At 39.6% G+C, this 24,262-nt stretch overlaps 1 protein-coding gene across 1 annotated transcript; it reads right to left on the bottom strand.

The window, feature by feature from the left end:
• Window positions 1–201: 201 nt before the first annotated feature.
• PAXBP1 (PAX3 and PAX7 binding protein 1) lies at window positions 202–24,262 on the bottom strand. Its single transcript, XM_082278299.1, has 18 exons — window positions 23,712–24,262; window positions 22,824–22,952; window positions 21,059–21,235; window positions 19,755–19,976; window positions 19,090–19,193; window positions 18,489–18,709; window positions 17,359–17,548; window positions 13,220–13,343; window positions 11,053–11,152; window positions 10,461–10,576; window positions 7,846–8,045; window positions 6,282–6,426; window positions 6,009–6,130; window positions 5,360–5,436; window positions 5,032–5,098; window positions 3,383–3,529; window positions 2,829–2,983; window positions 202–1,609 (listed from the first exon to the last, which is right to left on the bottom strand). The coding sequence occupies exons 1-18, from the start codon at window positions 24,166–24,168 to the stop codon at window positions 1,492–1,494; spliced, it is 2,871 nt and encodes a 956-aa protein (XP_082134425.1). The 5' UTR covers window positions 24,169–24,262; the 3' UTR covers window positions 202–1,491.

Genomic DNA, 24,262 nt, shown 5'->3' with positions numbered 1-24,262 from the left:
TGGAATAGTCAACCAGAGCCAGCACCCACATAATTTCCTTCACTCCCTTCCTAAAGGAACAAAGCTTACCAAGTTGCACTGCAACAACTCCTTGACAGATGAGTTTATTAAGCAATTTTTAAAAGCAGGTATTTCTGAGTGTGCTCTATCAATCCCAACTGTTCAAAAAAAACAACTATCCAGTGTCCCAAGGAAGTGTGCATGTTACAAATGGTATGTTTTTAATATAGTCATTTAGACCACATGACATAAGCATCAATATTATTCAGTATGCAAATTAATTGCTACAGTTCCCCTAAAAAATGTTGGGCACACATGGAGAGTAGCTCTTAACCCAAGGCTATGACAGCTGTCCACCTGCCTTGAACCTCAAGATCAAGTCACTAGTGTTCTGATGTATATCAACAGATTTTGGAAGTGGTTTTTCACTTACACTTAAATTAAATGCCTTGGGTTTTTTAAGACTATACTCAGTTGATATTTAGTGGGAAGTGTAACATTTGAATATTTACCACAATATAAATACTTCAAAGATTTTTTTCACCTTCATTTTGCTCCATATCTTTAGCCACACTAACCTGAAGAAACAGGTTCCATGAATGACATTACAAAACAAAATCAAAAAACCAAAGCAAACAAAAAAACCAAACTCAAACCCCCCCAACCCTGACACAACTTAAGCAACTTAGAAAAGGAAGGAGGGTCCAGAATTCAGAGGTAAATCATTACTCCTACAAAATGAAAGGTGTTTGGAGCTTAGGAAGTGCCACCATCTACACATGCACAATAATAACAAATTCTCAGTGTTTGCCTGTATAAAAAAAAAAAAAAAAAAAAATTCAGCATTGATTCAGATCTTCCTTTTGAAGAACAGTGTCTTAAGAGTTCCATATTCTGAATGCAAATCTCTTTTTAGCTACTCCACTTGGAGTGCAGCACAGCTGCTTTTAAAAGGTCAGGATCCACTTCAGTGTGTCCCTACTCTTCAACTCATGTGACTTTTCACATACTTGAATGTTTTACCAGCTCTTTTGACCAATAATACGATCATTTTATTGTCAAAATAAGTATTTTTTAGCAAATGAAAAGCTCATTGCAACAGTACAACATCTCTACATCCAGTGTGAAAGCAACATGGTGGTATAAATATATGCATACACTGTATTACACAGAATATATTATACACATTCCAGTTAACCATGGAACAATTAACAGGAGTAGGTGATAACTGATCATGGGCACAGAGTATTTTTGTAAACAAGATTTTGAGAAACATGAGGGAAAATCTGGTTTCTGGAAAGATGACAACCTTGGGATTCCATTTTTGTTTTTAATGAAGTTAATGATTTTTATTTTTAAGGATGCTGTATATAAGAATGCACTTTGTATTAAAACAAAGATCAATACTTTACAGCTTAAGAAACTTTACATATGTACATAAATTACACATCAGGAATGGTTTTAAAGCTCAAAATGAGTTGTGGGAAAAGTCTATTTTCCTTCTATTAGAATCTTGAACTCTTTTACATTGTGATCATTTGCAACAGTAATGGCATGATCCAGGGCTCGGATACTTGCTAGAAGCTTTATGATCTGCTTGATGTGCTCCCTAAAAAAGAGGCAGGAGAAGTCAATACAGAAACAGAACCATCAATTACATTGATTAATTTTCCAACAGAAGACTACATTATGGAGCCATATATTTCATATTCCTGCTGCAGATTTATTGTATTTGCTTAAAGAGGGTAATGACAGATTTGTTAAATGATGGGAAAAAGCAGCACAGAAGATAGAAATTAAATCAGAACCTGTTATGAAAACAAGGATAACTGGATGTTTCTCTTCCAATAAAAATTTTTACCAAGTTATCATTTCATCTGGTAAAGCAAGTTCTTTCAAATTTAGAAACACACCACCAAAAGAAAACAGTTCTTAAGAAACTTAAATAAACTTAAATCCCAAACTGTTACACTGAAACACAGGACTGTACCAAGACTGGAAGACTGTTCATTCCTGTGCTGTTGCTGTTCCCATAGCATGTCAGTTACTTGGCCAGCAGTAACAGATCTAATCCAAACTTTTAATTAAGCTGACCGTTGGATTCAGGTAAAATGACTGGGATCTCAGTTAAAACAGGTTCATCTAGTTGGTTGTGTAAATAGTCAGAACTTTTGAACTGTATACAAAATACAGTTTGCAATTTAGAAGCCACTATACAGGAATCAGCAACAGACTCACAAGATGAAACAGTCCAAACATGGTAGCTACAAAATTTGGCAGAATCATAGAATGCTTTGGGTTGGGAGGTACCTTAAAGCTTATCTCATTTCAACCCCCTGCCATGCACAGGGACACTTTCCAGTAGACCAGGTTGCTCAGAGCTCCATCCAACCTGGCCCTGAGCATTTCTAGGGATGGGAAGCTTCTCTGGGCAACCTGTGCCAGGGCCTCACCACCTTCACAGCCAGAATTCCTCCCCAGTATCTAACCTAAATATCTTCTCTTTCAGGTTTAAAGCCGCTCTCCCTTGTCCTGACAGTATCTTCTCATATAAAAAGTCCTTCTCCCTGCTTTTTATAAACCTCCTTAAGAATCCAGGACACATAGGAGTAGTGCAAAATATCAGTGTTTCACTATTTCCAGCAGTTACTGTTTTCAGACACCTTAAAAATATCCCCATCTACCACAATGTAACATTTCTAACATATGAATTCAAGGAAGTTTGCAAAGACACATAGCAGGATGGAGAGAGTTACCCATGTTTGCATGCATTGCCAAAATAAAACAAATCACAAGAACTGCAACTGCTTTAACTCAAAATAAGTTACCTTGCATTTCTCTTCTCTACATCAGAGCAACCAATGCTGTTTCTGTAAATTGTATCAGCCAGGTGAACAAGGTATCTACAGAAGTTTTCTAGTTGAGAAATAGTCTTGTCTCCCGTTAGATTAGCAAACCACTGTTTAGGGAAGCAAGTAATTACCTAGGAAAAGCAGGAAAAAGGAAGTTAAACACAGCATAACAACATTTTTAAAAGCTATGTAACATGACTTGTGAAGTCTGCCTAGTAAGACTGCAGTCCCAAGACCGAACTGAGTGAAAAAATGAGAAAACTACAAAAAAACGCACACCAAAATCCAAGCAACAAAGCACTGAAACCCACAGTATACCTAATCAATCTACAGGCATGAGCCACAGAAGGTTCTTTCTTCAGTCTGTATACTAAAAAAAAAAAAAAAAAAAAAAAAAAAAAATCTACTTTTCACTGACAGCACAACTTTTGAGGTATCAAAGCCAAGATTTCATAGGCAACATCAAGTTTTAACTATATTTTCCTTTCGGCTGAAATCCATTACTTTAAACATTGTTTGATTTTACTCACACTTTGAGCTTTCTTAATGCTGTCCTCTCCATACTCCGAGTTTTGAAAAGCCATAAGAATATATCTATTTAGCAACCCATCTATGGACAGCTCCTGGAGAGTTTTGTTTGACAGGATTCCATACCACTGGAGAAAGTTTCCCAATAACTGAAAATACAACACGGGGAAAACAACTGTTCCAAAATGTACTGAAAACAGAGTTGATCAAACACATCAAACATTTAAAAATATTTACTACTTTAAAATGCTTTGTAAATCTATTCAGAATACAGCCTCCCTTGCTGCTGCAATTTAAACAGAAAATTCCAGAGAAGAGCTCTGTTTGTGTGATCATGGAGAGCAGTTGTTCGATCAACATCAGTCTCTACTTTTCTGTTTAGCTGGGAGTTAATTTTCTTCACAGTCTTTTATTGGAAATAAACTATGACAGCCATGGCTTTGAGCTCCTCCATTCCCCAAAGTAGTATATTTTATTCTGACAACCACCAGGACAAAAAACCCAGGGTGAGTAAGCTACGTGACCCCATCACATTCCAGTTGAAATGATGGTGCTTCCACTTGACAACCTTTTCATCTACAAAACCAAAGACCCCTGACATCGAGCCCACTCTTTGACCAAACACCACCTTGCCAACTAGACCAGAATATGGAATGCCATGTCCATCTTTTCTTAAATGCCTCCAGGGATGTGACTCCACCACTTCTCTAGGCAGTCCATTCCCATGGTTCATTATCCTTTCTGTGAAAAAATTCTTCCTGATGTCCATCCCAAAGCTCTCCTGGCACAGCTTCAGGACATTTCCCCTCATCCTGTTGCTGGTTACCCGGGAGCAGAGCCCATGTGGCCACACCCCACTGTTAGGCAGTGACAAGGTGTCCCCCCGCACCGCCTCCTCTTCTCCAGGCTAAACAACCCCAACTCCCTCAGCTGCTCCTCATAGGACTTACCCTCTAGACCCTTCCCCAGCTCCATTCCCATCTTTGGACATGCTCCAGCCTCTCAACATCCTTCCTGAATTGAGGGGCCCAGAGTTGGACACAACATTTGAGGTGTGGCCTCACCAGCACAGAGGGACAGTCACTGCCCTGGTCCTGCTGGACACACCATAGCTGGTACAGGCCAGGTGTCCTTGCCCTTCTTGCCCACCTGGTTTGCACTGACCTGCACCCCCAGGGCCCTTCCTCCCTAGAAGCTTTCCAGCCACTCAGCCCCCAGCCTGCAGCTCTGGGGCTACTGTGGACAAAGTATAGGGACCCAGCACTTGGCCTTGTTGACCCTCATCTCACTGGCCTCATCAATCCCAAGGTCCCTCTGCAGAGCCTTCTTGCCCTCCAGCAGATCAACACTCCTGCCCAACTTGGTGTCATCCACAAATTCACTGAGGGTACACTTGATCCCCTCATGCAGATCATCAATAAGGATATAAAACAGGACTGGGCCCAAAACTGAGCCCTGGGGGACACCACTAGTGACCAAACACACCGTGAAGAGGGCACAGTGTGTTATCAAAGACTAAGAATCGGGAATTAAGAGTTTTTGCAAATGAAGTTGAAGCAGATTCCATCTACCATTTTCCACAAATTTGAGGAGGATTTTATTGCTACATTGTCTTAGACCAAAGGTTTACCGGACGTATTTACTGACTTACCTTAACAGAAGACCAAAACTGACGTTGGAAAAACAAATATGGACCAGAGTTCTTGTTTTCTAAGATGCTGGAAAGTAAGAAATTTCTTTAATGAGTAACCAAGACCACACCTCTGTCTTGAATTTGCTGTCTTTTTCCTTCCAACACACAGTTCATTTCCATAAATATTCCCTTCCATCCTTCTTCCCTTTGCTAAATGCTCCTAGCAGGATAACAAAAGATCTGTATCCAGGCACTGAATCACACTGGGAAAAACCCCTGTTAACTATGGACAGAAGACAGTGACTTGCAAAGAAAGGTCTAATACCACAGCTGAAAGTAAACTTACTTTTTTGGATACAAGGGCATGAATACGTCATCATCTAGTGTTCTCCTCATTCTTAGCAACAATGCCTTTAAAAGCATCTGAAACAGATAATTTCTTTTAAATGTCCAATGTACTGCATAGTAGTTAAACACTCAGATACTGATTTTTAAAGCAACAAAGAACACTTGTGACCATAACCATAAACATAGATTCAGACTTGAGCACACAAATAGTCTTAAAGAAGTCTGTAATAATTGACAGAGCTGAAATTTGACACTTTCAATTAAAACCTGAACTCCTAATATCAGTTCCTGCATTCAAAGAAGGCAAGTAAAACAATCCAATTTCCAGGCAAAACATTTGAAAAGGCTGCAAAGATCTAAAAAAGAAAAGCCTGAGTATTTGTAGCCAATCCTTACAGCGAAACTGGAGACCAACAAGTCTTAATACATCTGATGTACTTTCTACCTCTAGTATCTATTTTGGGGAGGCTCCACTGAGTTTCTTTTTTTAATTTATCACCATACTTTACTCCCCACAATCAGGCTGCAGAGCATCAAATAATTTAAAAATACTTTTTCTTGCTGTATTTCCCAACATAAGGTATTAAAAATATATTCAAATTCCTTAACTTATGCAACATATGCAAGGAAAAAACCCAACAACTTACTTGTGTATTTTTGTTTTCTGCATTCACCACTGAGGGATATCCATCTATTAGTTTCTGTACAATTGCTACCATTCTAGATGTCTGTGTGGTCGAAAAGGGATCCCAGATATTTTCAGAAATTACTGTAAGAGATTAAAGAATTACTCCACTTTACAAATACTCAAATACAGGTACTGAGACATTCATGCAATTATTTACGAAACAGTAAAATCTGAAAGCACAAACAAGCATCAAACTCCACAACCCCTTTCCTCCCATTTTCTAAGCCTATACCTGTTAATTTAGGAAGAACAACTCTCTCTACAATGGTAGGCAATAGTGAAATATCAGCATCATCTTTCACCTGCTCCTGCTCTTCACAGCCATAAAACAGCAGCGACTCAAACCACAACATTGTTTCAAAATCTCGACACTTGCCCTAATAAAAAAAGAATTGGGGTTAGATTCCTAAACAAAGATTTGAAGTCAATACATAGAAGTATTATGTATGCAAGTGCGATATACTCAGAAAAACAGCTTTAAAACACTCTGCCAAATGAACCAATTCATTCTACCAGCACAGTCAGTAGATGTAATGAAAAGCGACGATGGCTGAAGTAAATTATTTTTTAGCAGTCGCCACAGATTTTAACTTCTACTTACACCTGAGCCAAACAAAAGCCTACAGATTAGGGTACAAGTCGGAAGTACACCTCAATTGTGCTGCATTATAAAACCATGCCTTCTGGATTTAAAACCTCTCTTTAAGAGCACCTTGTAATTTTTCTAACTTAACAAAATGCTTACCAGCACCAGTAACAGAGAGTAGTGAATACAGTTAGACTTGACAATTATGTACCATGTCTCCAACTAACACGAGCTTTGTTTCGTCAACCTGAAAACTCAGAGAAATAACATGGGGGAAGGGAGAATGCACAAAAACTGCTTTAAATTTAATGAGGGCATCTTTCTTAGATTTTTCCTGGTTTGATTAATGAAGTCAAACATCAAATTAATAAAATTACTTTAATACTCTGAACTTTCTCTGAAGAGGAGTCATGCACTCCTCTGCACTCAGAGAAGAGCTGACAGAAAATCCCCTTCTGCAGATATTCTCTTAGTAGATAAGAAAAAAACAAACCCACTTCTGAAAAAAGGAGGAAGAGAGGGAGTCAAAAGCCACCTGAACTGTTTGTCCTGGTGGCATCTCACGAAAGCATATGTATGCAGGCTGGACGACGAATGTGTGCCAGGGATACTGGGCTGCCACAGTGCTGTCCTGCTTTTCCCATGTTCTCTACCTAATAACTGGGCAATGAGTACTGTGAGGAAGACTTGGAAATGGCCAGCCAGAATTCTACAGGGTATGAAGGTGTAGGTGAGAAAAAGATACATAACCTAGAGACACAAGTTTAATTCCACGTAAGAACAAGCTTCTACGTTCCACTTCTGATGAAACAGCGTATCTAGAGTCACAATTTTCTCTGAAGTATTTTAAAGACTAAATGTATTTTCATAGAACCATACAATGGTTTGGCTTGGAAGGGACCTTAAAGATCACCTAGTTCCAACCCACTACCATGGGCAGCTGCAGACATGGTGTACACCACTCCCTGAGAAGGAACTGGCAATGTGCCAAATTGAACTCTAGCCTGCTGGGAACATAGAGGATCAACCAGTCCAGGGCAGCCCCCAGAAAAGCTTTGCCTCAAGACAGATGCCCATGTGAAACTTAATCTGTAAAACACACCTTTAAGAGAAGCGCACATCAAAGGTGCTATTTACTTTGCTCTGCACAAATGTAAAAGAACCACCATGTAGCAGCTAATGTAGAGGAGCTGCTTGCAGAGGAGCTTACCTCCAAAGGAGTCCAGGTAAGCAGCTGAAGTCTGATTAAAGGGTTAAACAACTTTGGTAAACAGAGGCCAATATAAGCATCCTTATAAGAAGCAAAGTACTTGGAGCGCCAAGCTTCAAACTGTGACTTAATGCAATCAATCGAGTAAAAGCTTTCCAAAACATCTTCAAAAACTTTGCTGGATTCTTTCAATATACGATCTGGCAGGGGAGAAAAGGAACAAGAAGTTAATCACCTACTCCCTGTAATGCCTCTTTCAAGACATTCTTTGATGCTCACTGCCATAAGCTGACTCCCACAAACAAAACCAAAAAAAACCCCATCACCTTTAGAAGTTCAGTTACTCCTGCCTCAAACACACAAAGCTATAAAAACAGGAGCACGTGAGTACTCTCCAATAGACCGTTTTATCACAGGTCTTACTTTAAACATTTCATGGAAGGATTTTAAGTAACCAGACATAGTTAGGATTGGTGATGTACTGGGCTGTATTCAGAGTGGATCTAACTTCAAAGCTGGCCTTGCTTTGCCTCAGCGTTTCAAACAGCTGATCTCCAGGCCCCTTCCAACCCAGATTATTCTACATCTTTGATTATCCAAGGGCAAAAACAGGAGAGCATCTCAAATAAACCGACTGAATTGGCAGTTTAGACAGGGTGGGTCCTGGCAGACACCATGCTACAATGTTGCCCAGAACATGCCTCTTAGCACTGGTCAGTGATTACAGTCCTCTAGCACCTTCTTTTCTATTTTTTTTTTTTTTTTGTATTTACAGTACCAGTATTCTATGCAGTCCAGACCTTTTTCTCTCTATATAATTTTCCCTTCATCTTTTCTACTTCTCAGGGTTAGTTTCATTTTAATCAGTCATTATTTGCTGCAGCCACGGTTGTCAATATTTGGTTACACGAGTAACCCATACACAATGAACACAACTAGTACACACAGCAGGCAGGGACACGGTTGAGGGAACAGGGGATTATGTCATACAACCACACTTTTCATACTGGGATTAAGAAAAGACACTACATATAAAGTTAGTAGGTCCAAAGTGGAGTCCTCTGTTTCACTGCTGTTTCTGGACTAACATGAGAGCTACGAAGAATAGCAAAAAAGCTTTATAAATACTATGCTTATTCAGAAACTGAACAAATTTCTACAAAATGCTTTTCCACACATAAACCGCCAAGTTACTAAGTGCAATTCAGCCCCATTGAGGTTTGAATCTGTATAATTTAATTTAGCAAAGTTAATTATAGCACCTAACAACCCTGAACAGTTGTTCTGTTTATCCACAAGCTCTCCCTGTATGCAGTAAATCAAAGCAATCATAAAATTGCAGTAAATCAGACAGCAACTAAAGGTGTGGAAACTGTCTGCACTTCCAAAAGTCCTAACAGCTAGACAGTTCATCTAATTGCTTTTCCAATCTGTTCATACTTCAGGTCTCCACAACCACCTACAGCAATGACTTTGCCATTACCTTGACTGTGAGAAGTGACCTCCGTATTTTAAACCTATCCTATCACTTAATTTCATGGTCCCTAGCTCTCATACTGTGAAAAGTCGATAGTTTTCCTACTTGAAGAGACCAAAACCATTCAATCCCTCCTCAAATACAACACAAGCAACTCTGTGTATGTGATCCTTGCTGCCTCCTCACATCTTCTAACTCGATTCTCTTTAATCAGAGCAAATGCTAATTGTACCACAAGATTTTTCCACAATATTTGCATTCAACATTGTTTTCTATCATTTGCAAACTTTGCCAGGCTGCAACAAGACTCTATAAAGTTTTTGTCATTGCACTTCTAGAAGCTTATTCACAACTCTACTAAATACTTGCCACAAACCAAAAAAAGATTTTTAAAGCACTGAGGTTTTCAAAATTTCACAAGTAAGACAAATGGGTATTTCAAGAATGACAAACTATTTTACAAATTGGAAGGAAGAATTTCTGGCAGTCCAAAAGCTTACTGCTTGCCAGCACAAGCATGTTTGAATTAAATAAAAAGAACCTCACTAAGGATGGGCTATTCAGTCAGCTACAAGAAACACAACAGGTTGGTGATAGAGACTATTCTGGTCACAGTGATGATCCTGGAATCAAAAGTTCCTAAACTTCTCCCAAAATATGGTGAAATATATAAACAGGGCTGCATTTGGATCTTTTTTTTTTTTTTCCTGTCAAATATTTGGTATTTTGTTACATAAGAGAACTGGGATTATTCAACCGGGAGAAGAGGCTTCAGGGTAACTTAATTGTGGCCTTAGAGTACCTGAAGGGAATCTACAAGACGGAGAGGGACTATTTACAAGGGCTTGGAGTGAGAGGACAAGGGGGAATGGCTTCCCACTGACAGAGAACAGGGTTAGATCAGATACTGGGAAGAAATTCTTCCCTGTGAAGGTGGTGAGGCCCTGGTACAGGTTGCCCAGAGAAGCTGTGGCTGCCCCATCCCTGGAAGTGTTCAAGGCCAGGCTGGATGGGGTTTGGAGCAACCAGGTTTAGTGGAAGGTGTGCCTGCCCATGGCAAAGGGTTGGAACTGGGTGGTCCCTTCCAATCCAGACCATGCTGTGAGTCTCTGATAAAAGCTTGGGTAGCTTTTCTAACCTCGCTCCAAGTTGAAGTTTGTGATATCTGTTGAAGTTTCCTCGTCATCGCTGGAAAGGCCTTCAAGGTGATCTGCCATCTTCCCAGTTTGCTCTCTCGCTTGTCTACGGCGAGCTCTGGAAAGGAGCAGCAATATAAGCCAGCTGTCACCTGTAAAACCAGCTATACTAACGCAATAGAAACCAGCTGTTTTCCCCATCTATACAATGAATACGCCCACTTAGGCTTGTCCTTTTAGTTCTAGGAAAGTCAAGCAGAAAAGAACTTTTGCTGTGCCACCACCTCAAGCATTCCACTATGCTGCTGCCTCAAACAATGAAAAGAAACAAAACCAGCAGAGACCATATAGATATGTAATGTATTTACTATGCTTTCTTTTAGCGATTTTAAATCAGTATCATGGAATATTTTTTACACTTGCATGATAAGCTGGGATAAATAAGAACACCTCTGCCCACTACCAGCTGTAGTGTTTTCTTCCCTTTGCAGGGAAGAATCAAACATTGCCACTCATGTTAGCATGTCACACAGGAAAGTTTTATCTTGCAAGCAGACAAAGACTCCTAAAGGGACCAGAAATCTCATTCTCTACCTTCTAGCCTCTCTTTCTGCAGTTCGACGCTTGACTTGTTCTTGATAGATCACTCTGTCTCGCCCAAAAGAATCAAGATTTGGTGCCATCAATGCTTTATCTGTAAAATTACATCAATGAAAATTAAAATGCTTATTTATGGTTTATAAATGTGATGTAGGCAGTTTCGTAAGAGCCTTTTACCCACTTTTAAAACTAAGAGTACTTTGAAATAGAAAGTCAAAGTTTAAAGAAACAAAACAAAACAACAAAAAACCCCCCAAAACAAACCAACCAAAAAAACCCCCCACCAACACCCCCCAGAAGCCTGAATTCACCAAGTGTAGAGGTTAAAACAGAAAGCAGTGGAGTTTGGAAGAATTTCCACTTAAATGTCAAATAGTTGTCACCATACTTCACTCTTATCCCTCTCACAACAGTGCCAAACTACATAAAAGTCAACAGTTTTAACAGAAATAGCTTAAATGGAATGTCCAAGAGAAGAGTGCTCCTTACATAAACACATTCACCACATAATTTTTGAGAAGAAAACTAACAAAAAAGAAAGCAGACAAGAGTGACTGGAGCAAGAATATACAATATTTCAGAGTTCTAGTCACAGTGCTTCTAGGTCTATATGCTTTAGATTGCTTAAAGTTTAAAACATATCAAAATCTACAGAAAGATAAGCCATCTTCCCTCCTCTTTTCAAGCTCTGATTATCTTTGTTCCTGGCTATAGAAAACAACACAGCTAAAATAGCAGATAGCAGACAGGAGTGTTTCCAGTTCCTCCTTTCCAGGTAAATTTTAAACAGCAGACTGAATGCTAGCCACTGCTCAAGTCCACCCCTTAAAGTATAAACATAAACACTTAAACAACAGCCTATCCAAACTTCAGGAATAAATTTACATGTTCTGACAAAATCTATTTACAAATTCATGATTTAAACTATTAATTATGATCTATGTCAGTATTCCAGTTCAATACCTGAACTACTGAGAGCCATCTCTAAATTTCCAGATACTAAATAAGATCTTTCTGTAAAACCCAACCTCAGCAATGAGAACTACTGCCATCCCATCATTAAATTTCAGTATAAAAGAATCTATTCTAAGCTTCTTTCAGGAAAGAGGTTTCTAATATATTAGGTTTCTAGTTCTCACAACAGCATTTTCCTGATAAAACTGCAAGGCCGTGTGATGCCTAGAACTCCAAACACAGTCCTAAAAAGACTATGTATGCTAACCACTCTATAAAGGAACGACCAACACTGACACTCTGACATCCTAACACTTTATCATCTTCAGTGAGTTCTAGCTAATGGTATTAACAGGATTTCATCTCTGACAACCGTGGCAGAACAGGGAAATGGCACTGATTATAGGATTTTACATCAGCAACAGGACAGAAAGCCATTTTTAAAAATGGGAAGCTCTCTGAAGCATAAAGAGGATTCCTATTAATAGGGTATTTCATCCATTCATTTAATACACTGAATAAAACCTCCTCCAAGAAACATGTATTTCCATCCAAGTCAACATTTATGCTTTTGTGGAGTTTTACATACTGAAGAGTAGCCACCACAAGAAACCTCCTCAGTGAGAATCCCCCCATCCACAAATTCACAGTAAGCAGGAATTTTAACTGGCTATTCTTAAACTGTACTTCATATAGGATCACTGTACTAGTCTGATTAGCCTTCCAGTTCTTTAATTTACCAGTTAAGCGTCTGAAATTAAATACTTCTGCTGGCTACAAAACAGAACATTAGACGGAAGTCTAGCCCAGTGCTTTGTGGCTTTATACAGTTAAGTGTACATGTTAAATGATGTTTATATAGATTCAGGAAGGTTAAAATAAAATTTTAAGAAGTCCTGATGTAAGAAGAAAATGGGGAGTCACATGCTACCACTACTCCCACTGCCACCATGCATACATTTTTAGTGCTAGGAAAGAGAAAATACAGTTAAGAGAAACAGAAAGGAAAGATGAAGTCAGAGTTAGAGTGGTTTGGAGTTTAAAACAAAACAGATTAGAGAACTTCCATCTAAGCTTGCTTCTACTCATCTCAAGAGTAAGAATAAACTTTAAGACAGTCATACATTAAACATTTACATTTCAATTAAGTCATACTAAGTAAACAAGGTTGTTTAATGAATAATAAAAACCTTCAAGATGGACTGACTTGAATGGCTTGAAAACTCCGAAGATTCATCTTTAATATCATCTTGTCGTCTTTGGACAAGGCGGGAAGCTCGCTGTTTGTACAGCTGGTGCATTGCAGATTCAAGTTCGTTAATCAGAGGCACCTGTAAAAATACAACACACCACGTAATACCCGGATCCTGAGCTGCTCAGCTTCTGGGGTCCCAGCCTATTCCGGAGCAAAACGCTGCCACTGTGCTCCCAGCAGCACAAACTCCTGCCTTTTACTTGTTTGTATCATTTGCACCAGGAGATAGTTCAAGGTGTGGGGAAAATGCATACATTTAATGTTGGCAACTTTCAGTCAGAGCAAGAGCACTCTGAAAGCAGCTTCCGTGGCTTGAATGAGTCTACACAGCCAGACATCCATTTCAGAGTGTGAAATATTCTTTCCAGTACTCTTGCTTTCCCTACCAAGTGTGTTACATGTGTGTAAAAGGCTGCAATTCTCCGACATCAATTGTTTCTTCTCTAAGTAAGAATGTAGAAGAATTCTATACTTCAGTGAGAAAATAACCTGACTGTACTCAGAGAAAAAACCACCCATCAATCTAACCTACTGAAGCCAGTAGCTATTGTTTTGCTCTAACTCTGATTAGCACATGCTGAAATATTATTACTGAAATGAAATCAAACCCTGCATAAGGGTGTTATGCCAACAGGTAATTCAAATCAAATACTCCTCTAGATTATCACTAAAATTAAAACAGTATCATTCGTGCAAGTTATGCATTAAGTATAACCTTGAATAATTCAGGTAGGTCAAGTCAGACCTGTCACTTTTTTTTCTTTAATGAACTATTTTAGTAGCATCTCTAACAAAAATAGATATTATGACAGCTGGGAATTTCCTGACATTAAATAGCATTAAACTGCTCACTTTTTTATTTTGTCATTTCCTGGGACAAGTTAAAATTAGATCATTATAAATATTCAAAGGCAAACCAGAAGTTTTCACAATCTCTTAATTTGGAAAGGCAAGTCCTTTTGGTATGAACACTTAAGCCATGTCCTCCTTACCTCTGAGACGTATGCTTACTCCACAGTCTTCCAGCCTTTTATATTTCATTGCTGCCTACCATCCAGGATTACATTTTTTTCAAAACAAAAGATAAAATCAGAAATTGTTTCCTGATGTATTTTAGAAGGTGACTCAGCAGCTATTAAAGAACCTCCTTCAGTAAAATCTAAGACTCTAGTTTACAGCTACAGGGCCATTTCAGCTCACTGAGACTGACACACACATCAGAGGAGAAAAAGGTGTTAGCTTTGTGGGATAAACTGGGCTCCAGGGATTAAAATGAAAGCAGCTCTGCACCAACTCAAAATACGCACACCTTTCTTTTGGAGAAAAGAGTAGAGAGAAAGACAAGGAGGGAATAAACTTCCAAGTGCCAGAAGTTTATATTTGGAATTTAAGACAGTTTTGAAAACAGAAATAATAGTTTAAAAATACTAATTTTACTACAGTTTACCATAGAAAATATAGCTTCTTCTCTTAAACAGGTAGAGGAAATTCTAACATTGAATGGTCAAATGAAAATTTTTCAAAGCATTCCTAGCAGTTCTTTCTGTAATTTTCTCAGGATTAAAAAAGAAACCTAGTGATATATTCAGACATATGAATCCACTCAAAATACTTCCCATTTAGAAGACAAGAGACTTAGAAGCCCTTATTCTTCTATAATCAGTACTGTGGTTAACGAGTGGCTGACAATTTCACTGACTACTATAAAGTTACAGACCTCATTCCCTGTTTTGTTTAGTGAGTACCTTAAATTCAGCATTTTCAAGGGGATTTTTTGTTCACTTTCCCTGTAAACAGTGGAAAAGCAGAAAGGTCTCTAAACATTTAGATCACAAGGATAATTCTGACACACAGAGCATGTTTTGGTAATTCGTTTTTGCAGGTAAAGTAACAGTTAATCTATTTGTGCTGTCGAACGTATGCCCAGAACAATTCAATATTTCTGTATCCACTGTACGTTCCAATATTCAAAATGTAAAAATGCCATTGCGACGAGCCAGCCTTCTCAGAAAGCATGATTTTGACAGTAATTACTTCTGAAGGAAGTAATGCAATCATCTTCCATTCTATTGGTTTTCTTATTTATGGGGGAAAAAAAGGTATCACACAGGATTTGACTTTTCTAGTGCTGTTTTCTAACATCTGCATAATAGCTGTCTTTTTATACTCTCTGCTGACCCTTAAGAATGGGCAAAGTGATACTAACATTCAGAATCTCTTCAAAATATTGTATTTAAAGATACGTTTTCAGATATGTATGTATAGATATACGTATATACACATATGGTATTATTATTACGCACATATATATGCACATATTCTTAAGTATATTATAATAACTACATATATTATTATAAATAATAATAACAACACTTTAAATATGAAGCAGTCAGGGCCACAGGTTGTACAAAAAAGCTGAAGGTAATTTATCTCTACACTCAAAAGATTGGAGCAATCTACTGTCCTATTGCATTTAATTTAAATAAAAACTGATACTGATTTTCTTACTTGATTTTGTCCCCTTCCAATATCTCCTCTTTAGAAAACTTTTCAGTGTCCTGTGGGCTACTGGTTCTGAATTTGATGGTACTTTTGTCATGCTGCAAGCACTGAATTCCAAAGCACATTATCTGGCCAAACAATATCAAAATACATGAAATGCTCCTTTTAGATTGACCACATCACCTGCTGCTTTTGCAATGCATTTTACATACAAGTACAGCAGCAGCCTCCACCTGAAACCAGCAAAACTTGCGAATGCCCCTGAGAAGCCTGAGATGATAAAAGTCACATCTTAAAAATATTTGAGTAAGACACCTTATGCTACCAAGGAGAACCTCCAGACATGGTTATAGTTATCACAAAAGTAATTTAACAAAAGGTCTTCAGAAAGCAAACACTGAATAGAGACACAGATATTTAACCTGACTTCTGAAATACATATTTATCTCAAAGTAGTAATATAAAAACTTATCTTTAGTAGGAATTCAGCCATCTGGGTAATGAGCACTGCCAGAGCTGCCTAGGAAAGTTATTAACCTTCAACAGCTAATGCTAATACAGACTCAGGAATATGGCTTCTTAAGTGAACAATCAGTTGCAACTAATTAGTTACTAATCAATCAGCTGGGTGAATTAACTTCCCACACTTCCTGTAACACAGTTCTCTTTGCTTTTACAGGACGAAGACTGGACTCTCCCAATACCACTAATAGTGGACAATTAATGTCTAACCCATCAGCACCCAGAATGCTTTTCTATTCCTCTCCCACACCTAATGGGCTAGGCAAGCAGTAGTTTAAACTACTCAATTATTCTGACAAGATATTAAGAAATTACTATACTACTACTGTATTCAAGTCAGAAGACAATGAAGAAATAGCCTATATACTGCTAACTGAATTCTACAGCTCCTGTGTGTGTGCCTAATATGTATATGTATATATACACGTATAGATATATATATATTCAGGAGCTCCTATTATATTTACAACAAAGTAAGTAATCAAAGCATAGTGCATAATATAAGAAAAAAGACTAAGTTTTTGACTTAGAGGTACATAAAAGTATCACACTAAATGAAAGAAATATATTTTTAAGTGTGGGTGTCTTCAAACAGCTTTGCTAGTTTTAAAACTTCTCTCCTTCAGACTCCAGAGCAGTACCAAGAAACATCTGGCAGGAGGAAGTTTATAATAACACAGAAAATACAAGTCTCTGTTATTGTGTACAGAAAGCACTCCAGGAAGTAGCAATGTCATAATTCAGCCCTTATTTTTGCTAACCTGATATCCAACACAAGTAAAAAGGAGTATCTAAGTGAAGCTGAAATGCCAGAGTATCTATCAAATCCTGAAGAAACAAAATCTGCAAGTTTTTAGGCAATCTAAAGTCAGTGAGCTGGGAAGAGAGATTGCTGATAATCAGCTTAGCATGATAAAAAGTTCTTTTCAATCCTCAAATAACCAAACCTTTTGAAGAATATGCTCTCAAATGACTTTTTTCGAAAACAGAGGGAGATGTGGTGCTTGGCATGTAATAAGAGACCTTTTTTTTTTTTTTTAAAGAGATGAATGTTTTTGCATCCTTACCTTTTCACTGAAACACTCAAGCAAGTCTTGGACATACCCTCGCATTTCTTGCAAAAACTTATACCGTTCACCAATACCCCCAGAAGACCCTTCTAATCTTTCAATTGCCTTGGTAGAGTCCTCTTGGCTTTGCTGATGTTTCTCATATTGCTGCCGATTGGCTTTGTGCATTTCTTTCATAGAATCCAACCTGAAGGGCAACGGATAAATAGTAAATTTACATCCAAAAGTCTGTCTATTTCAGACCATTGAGACATCAAACAGACAGTACAGTGCAAGTACTGAGCCTATATATGGGAAATTCTGCAAAGACATTCTCAACCTTTTATTTGTCACCTTCTCCCCTCTCTTCATGAACAGCAAGGCTAATGATTGAAACTCATTTACTAGACTGTGCTGTAGTGCATTGCACTGGCCACTCCTACAAACTTTTACAGGAGCTGATAGCACAGAATGGTGCGAGGCTGTCCCTATGGAAAAGCTGGCTGGACGGGCTGGGGGTGGATGGGAACTACAGCTTACACAAAGCATTCTTTTTCCTCTACTAACTTGAGTCACTGTCAAAGGCTGCAACACTACAAGGGGAATACAAACCAATTTCGAAGACATGTAAAGTGCAAGCTGTTCATTATATATGATTTCTCACTGCAATTGCATTGTTCATTCCATACCTTTTGCATACCTGACAAGCAGATTACAGTGTTTACGCAAAAAAAAAAAACCTGTATATGTTAAAAATTAAATTCTGTATCTACTGAAGGGGAAATCTCTCATTCACAGTTTAAAGGAATGCAGCTTGATAAGCTAAACACCTCACTGGCCTTTCATTTCTTCACTATAAGACTCTGCAGTGTCCAGAAGATGCAACTCAGACCTGTCTTCAACAAGATCAATGGCCTCATTTTTAAAGTTTCACTTCCAGAGAAGCAATCCAAGGAGATTTTCGAACAAAGTGTCAATGTCATCTTCACTTTGAGCTTTTTTGTTTGCCTTTTTTTTTTTTAATGGATGTGCCAGTCAGTACTTTTCCAGCGATGAAACTCTGTGTTTGCTCACCGAGACTAAAGGACACCTGAGGAACAGAAACCTAGGGGACAGATCTTTAAGTCTAAAAAGATGGTCTGTCCTACCTGTCTTTAAGCTGTTTCTTTACCAAATCAATAGTAACAGGAGTCATCTCATTACTGGGAGTTTTGAAAGGAACTGTATTATCTGTTTTTTGAGACTTGGTTTCCGATGATCCATATGCAGCATAGGTGTATGGAATGCCATATGATGAACCATAAGACAGTGTCTGGTAAGTGTTCTGGTAGTACACATTATTCACTTCCGCAGGCTGACTTGGCTGAACCTAGGGGCAGACAAAATACAATTGTACTATATTAAGCTTTAAAGAAAGGAGAAATTTATTTTTCTTATGTGTGAAAAATGTAAGCAGATACAGTTACAAAGTGTAATTATCAAGTGGGTTTAAGCATCCAACATCTAAGGTAGAAGAAACAAATGCCCTCAAGAAGGTAAATGGAAAAATCCTCTTAAATGGACAAATGGACAAATTCTTACTATCATTATCATTCTGAATACTTACACTATTTCTCTTTAAAGAGCATCAGAATGTACAGACTTAATTTCTCAGATGAAACAGCCTTCTGTAAACTACTCAAGTTTGTAAAGGATTTAGCCAAAACTTGCAGAAACAAATCAAAAAAGAGTGCACGATTATGTACATGCCTGGGGTATGTTGATTCCTTTTCGTATCTGCTCTTGTTCCCACCTACTGAGTTCTTCATCTTGTTCCCCCGCCACTAGAGCTTCATCATCGCTTCCCTCAATACCTTCATACAAGTAAGAAAAAGAAGATAATGCATTCATAAGGGCCATGAATACAAAAACCTGAAACCATGCCTCAGTGAGAACATCTCAGAGCATCTTCCTTTCCTCTTCATGAGGAATTAAGGACACTGGCCTGTGAATTATTACCACAGGTGTTCCACTTGAAAGATCCAATGGGTAAATTTGCAATTCACTGCTGGTAAAACCCTCTAATGTTAAAAATCTATGTGTCTTACTAATTCTCCTTTTCCAAAAGGTTATTTTACCTGCTTGCCAGCAAGAAGAATTCTATATCAAATGTTTTTCTTTTCACAACTATATGCTTCCTAAAAACAGAGTACAGGAAAAACAAGAACTGATCCTTAGCGTAAGTTTCTATCACAGCCAGCAGTGCGCACAGGAATACGGTTTTGTGCTCAAAATTTTACAAGCACATTCCTCAGAAACACAATACACCTCCAGATTGTTTGAAAAAATGTTGTTTAAAAATGCTGAATGGCAGCACCTGCAGTGAAAACAGTGTGAATATTTATCAGCTGACGTTCCAAAAAAAAAGAGTTTACCTATTTCCTCAGCAATCTTTTGCCTTTGGGATTTTTCCTTCACTGTAAAAACTATCCTCCTCTTCTCGTCATCATCATCATCATCACTGGCATCATTTTCATCTTCTCGAACAAGGCGGCTTTTACCTGGTTCACTGTCAACAGGGGTAAAGTCTCCAAGCTCACGAGCCATTTGACGTTTTTTCCTAGCGGCATGAATAAAAGCAGCATCTGGAATTTCTCCTAGAGACAGATGTGTGCACTGTTAAACGACCACTGCAACAAAAGAGGTGTTACAATTTCTTATTGCTCAACTCTGTCACCCTACCAAATCATCTTTGCACACAGAAAAAAAAAAAAACATGAGAGGAAACAAATCCATACTCACAGAAAACTTTTGCAAGCACCTTAGACGCTAAACATGTCAACTTTCTGAACAGAAACCCTCAAATTTGGGATCATCACAGAAAGTCTGGCTCTGCTTCCAGCAGCTCATGTCATAAGAGCAGAAGCCTGATGTTCCTATGGGAAATATTCCTAAAGAAGAGGAAGCCCTTTACAGGAGCTGACTACTGCAAAGGGAGGAAGAAAATGAGGTGCATGACTGCGTCACTTCCTATCCCAATACTGCTCCCAGCTGTTCTTATTTTGGGGGAATAAAAAGCATCAACCACTTCAACAGACGATTACTGCTCTGAGATCAAGAGGACACCAAATCAGACACAATTAATACACAGAAGATTGTACAATCAAGGGGAAACATGAAAAGCAGACCTAATTAAAAGCTCTAAAATCTACAGCACAAAACTAACTCAACTTACATAAGTCATATAAATCAATGTGTGGACCCAGGACACCCATCTGGTGTTTGGGGAGCAGACTACTACAATTAGCAAACTAGTTTCAAAAATATTTCTCAGAGTGATTTCCTTGGCCTCAGGGCCTGACTAGAACCTCAGTTTACAAAACAGGATAGGAAAATATTTCAGATACCTTGCAGACCATAACTGAAACATCTGAATTAAAGAATAGATTTTAACTGAAAGCAGTTAAATCTCATGTGAAGTCACCTATTCCAAATCTAGATTTTCTTATAGTTTGTCATCTACTTGAGAGATAAATTCCTGCTTCTGACATCAGGATGAAGCACTCTGTAGCAAAACATTCTCTCTCACAAGGCTTGTAAAACTCAACAACTTTAGAAAATAGTTTCTTGAATTCTCAGATGCTAAATCGTTGGAAACTATTTCCTAATCTCTCACACACATTAGTCTGCTGTAAACATTGGCTAATGGTAACTTATCAGACATATTACAAAAACCAACCTGGGCGAAGAACATTCAGTGATGACAGAGCACTTGAAAAAGCACCACCAGCTTTTGGTTTTTCTTCTTCCTTCTCACTTTCAACTTCCATTTCTTCTTCACCATGCTCACTGTTTGCAGTCCCATCTTCTTGGCCTATATCCTTATTCTGTCCTGTCTTTTCTAGTGGTGCTTCAACTGGCAAGACAGCAAAGTCCATATTTTACTCCTTTTATAAAGATCGCTCAGATGTATTTTTTTTTAAGATATAAGAACCAGAAGTGAAAATCAAATGAAAATGTTAAATAATAATTTTGTTGTTTGAGATCTAGGAAAATACATTTTCTTAACTGTGATTAAGTCATAGACATCCTCTCAAAATAAAATGTGACAAGGCAAGCCCCACCAACCACTAAACATTCTCCGCATTGTTAAGCATTAAGAAAGTGGAGGAACTCAACCTTGTGCAACCTTGTCAAAGTCTCTTACATAGGCAACAAGAAAGCAGTGCCTGTGTTATACCAAATCTTTCCACAAGAACCGACTGATTTCAAAAAAACATTTCATTTTCCTCTTGGGCTACACCCTGCATTAGGTGGGCAACATACAGACACAGGCAGCAAGTACAAATAATATGTAATAAAATGTAAGTCAAACCCAGCTAGCCAATCCAAGCTGCACATATCTGAGGTTTTAGACTCAAGCACTTGTATGAGAATCCAGGCTACTCTCTCAGTAGTAGCCTTGAAATCTTTGTACTATACCCATATCAATTAGGGAGAGCAAAACAAACTGAAAATAAGCCCACATAGCCATGTGCAAAATGCAATGTTTTAAGGATCTTTGTGACAGAAGCAAGAATCCAGGTTTTCACAGAGGACCTGAACATTAGCGACAGAAATGATAATTTCTGGTTTTGCTCGTGCCCCACAACACTGCATAGGCAATTTAAGGATTCTCATATGGAAGAATCTGTGGGTTTTCTAAATGCAGACAAAACCTTTAAAAATAGTTTATTTAAATTTTAAAAGGGTATTTCCTGCATGGCACCATGTTCAACCCCCATTTGCCTCTCTAGATCATTGCAATCATAGATCATCAGTCTCCCAACTCGTGCTCATAGCATTACATAATCTATGTAAAAACATAAGTGGAAAAGGAGTCACTACACTTTACCAACGAGCTTCCCAAAAACCAATAGTACAACGAAATTGAAGTCCCAGGCTCTATTCCAAGTTCTCAAGGACTGTACATTGTTAAAGAGATCCTTTTGCTCCAACACTTTCAGTCTGTTGTCTTAATCAAGTCTACCCTAAGGTCCAAGTCCTGAAACAGGCAGCTGTTGAACAATTGACTTAACAACAAAGACCACCACTCTGCTCACCCCAACAATCCTCCTTTTCAAAGAAAATGCATTACAAGGACACATCCTGTCAGACAAGCACAGGTACATATTCAAACTAATGTTAATTCCTTCCTAATTCAATAAGCAAGTCATCTGTCATAAATACAGCTGCAATTCAGAATACTGATGTCTACTGACAACCACCTAACAGAGCTGAGAAGTTTCATCCTTCTATGTTAATTTCTACATGAGAATCAAAGAGCTCTCCACCAACTGCAGAACAGCATTCATAAGGCTCAAGTAACACATTTCATCTGCGCACTACCTCAGCTGTAAATGTGAAATCTTCTAGAAGACTAACAATTCATCTTGGAAACAAGAAATGAAATTACAGTACTTCATCTTTTCCACTACAAAAGTTACTATTAGTTTTGCAGTTACCATCTGTTGGAGAATTGGCCTCTGTTCTAATTTTTGATTTTTCAAGATCTTCTTTGTATTCTTTCTTCAATTGTTTTACAATCTTTTTGCTGTAACTTGATTTCTTCACTTTGAAAACTTCTTCAGTTTCTTTAAAAGAGAAATTGGATAACATTACATTAGCTCTGTCAAGCATACTTATTTAGTAAATCTCTTAACTTTGTACCTAGAACTTCACAAATGCCGTTAACAAACATTGTGGGGTTCTTTCCCAGTCTAAAATGAAATTCTATGCTTTCAGTATTTCCATCAAGATTTCAAATCACGAATCTTAGAAACCAAGTTCCAGTGATTTCAAAAGAATTTCTTCTAAGACGACTCAAAACTATACAAACTGTCAGTGAGTCCGAGGTGACCCGTGAACACCAGCCACATCAGATTAAAACAAACTCGACACAAAGCCACGGGACAGATGCTCCTCAGCCAACACTGATGGCTCCAGGGGGTGGCTACGGGCTGCACCTACTCCCGCACAAACCTGCGGGCCACCCAGGTGCAGCGAACGCAAGACAGGTGATGCACCAGCAACACAGAGCAGAGGCAATCTAGCGCCCTACATCACAGCTAAGCCCGCTGGGAGCATGCTGGCCCCGCAGGAGCCAGGTCGGACTGAGGAAGGGGCTCCCTACCCGCGCATCCCTGGCTGCCCGTACCGTGCCCTCAGGGCTCGCCCCCTCTTGTGTGATCCCACATCACCCCACGGCACACGGGGCAACCCGACTGCCTGAAAAAATAAGTACGGATCCCGGCTCTCTAGGAGAGCCGGGGGCGCGCAGGCGGCGGGAGGGAGGCCCAGTGCAGGCTGAGCAGCTCCGGATCCCTTCCGCAAGAAGCGACCACTCGCCTCACCCTCCTCCTCGTCCTGGAAGCTGAGCAGGCTGGCCCTCGGCACCTCTTTGTTCTCCCGCGGCCGCTTCTTCTCCTTGGGGCGCCCGGCCGCCGGCAGCCCATTGCCCTGCTGGGGCTGCGGCGGCGGCGGGGGGCGCAGGACAGCGGGCGCTGGCAGAGCCCCCAGGCCTGCTCGGTCGCCTCCCATCAAGCCCAGCCCCAAGCCGAGAGCCGCGCCGTAGCTCGCGGCGCAGGCGAAGGCCGCGGGGCTGCCAGGCAGGGCGAGGGGCACGCAGCCGGCGGGCAGAGGCAGGAGCCCGGCGCCCGACGCCAGCGGCATGGAGGCCTCGCTGGGCCCTTCCCCCGCCACCCCGGCCGCCGGCGCCGGCTCCTGAGGCGGCTCCTCGTCGCGCTCCTCATCCTCTTCCTCCGAGTCGTTGCGCTTTCGCACGTTCACCCTCCGCGCCTTGCGGAACATCCCGCCCGGCACCGACCGGCCGCCCCGCCAGGCCCCGGTGCCGCCCGCTCCGGCCGCCCCGCGCCGCGGCCCAGGCCCGGCCCCGCGAGCATGG

This window comes from Coloeus monedula, assembly GCF_965178545.1.
Source record: "Coloeus monedula genome assembly, chromosome: 3".
In the NCBI taxonomy this organism is placed as follows: Eukaryota; Metazoa; Chordata; class Aves; order Passeriformes; family Corvidae; genus Coloeus; species Coloeus monedula.
This window is presented reverse-complemented; position numbering and strand designations above follow the sequence as displayed.

Bases quoted from the DNA above. Each gene is read 5' to 3' on its own strand.
- PAXBP1 (XM_082278299.1), bottom strand. From the start codon at position 24,168: ATGTTCCGCAAGGCGCGGAGGGTGAACGTGCGAAAGCGCAACGACTCG. The intron at 19,977-21,058 runs GTTGGTTTTTGT...ATCTGTCTCTAG, and splicing joins ACTGAATGTTCTTCGCCCAG to GAGAAATTCCAGATGCTGCT. The intron at 17,549-18,488 runs GTAGGACAGACC...GTTGCCCTTCAG, and splicing joins AAGAAACAGCTTAAAGACAG to GTTGGATTCTATGAAAGAAA.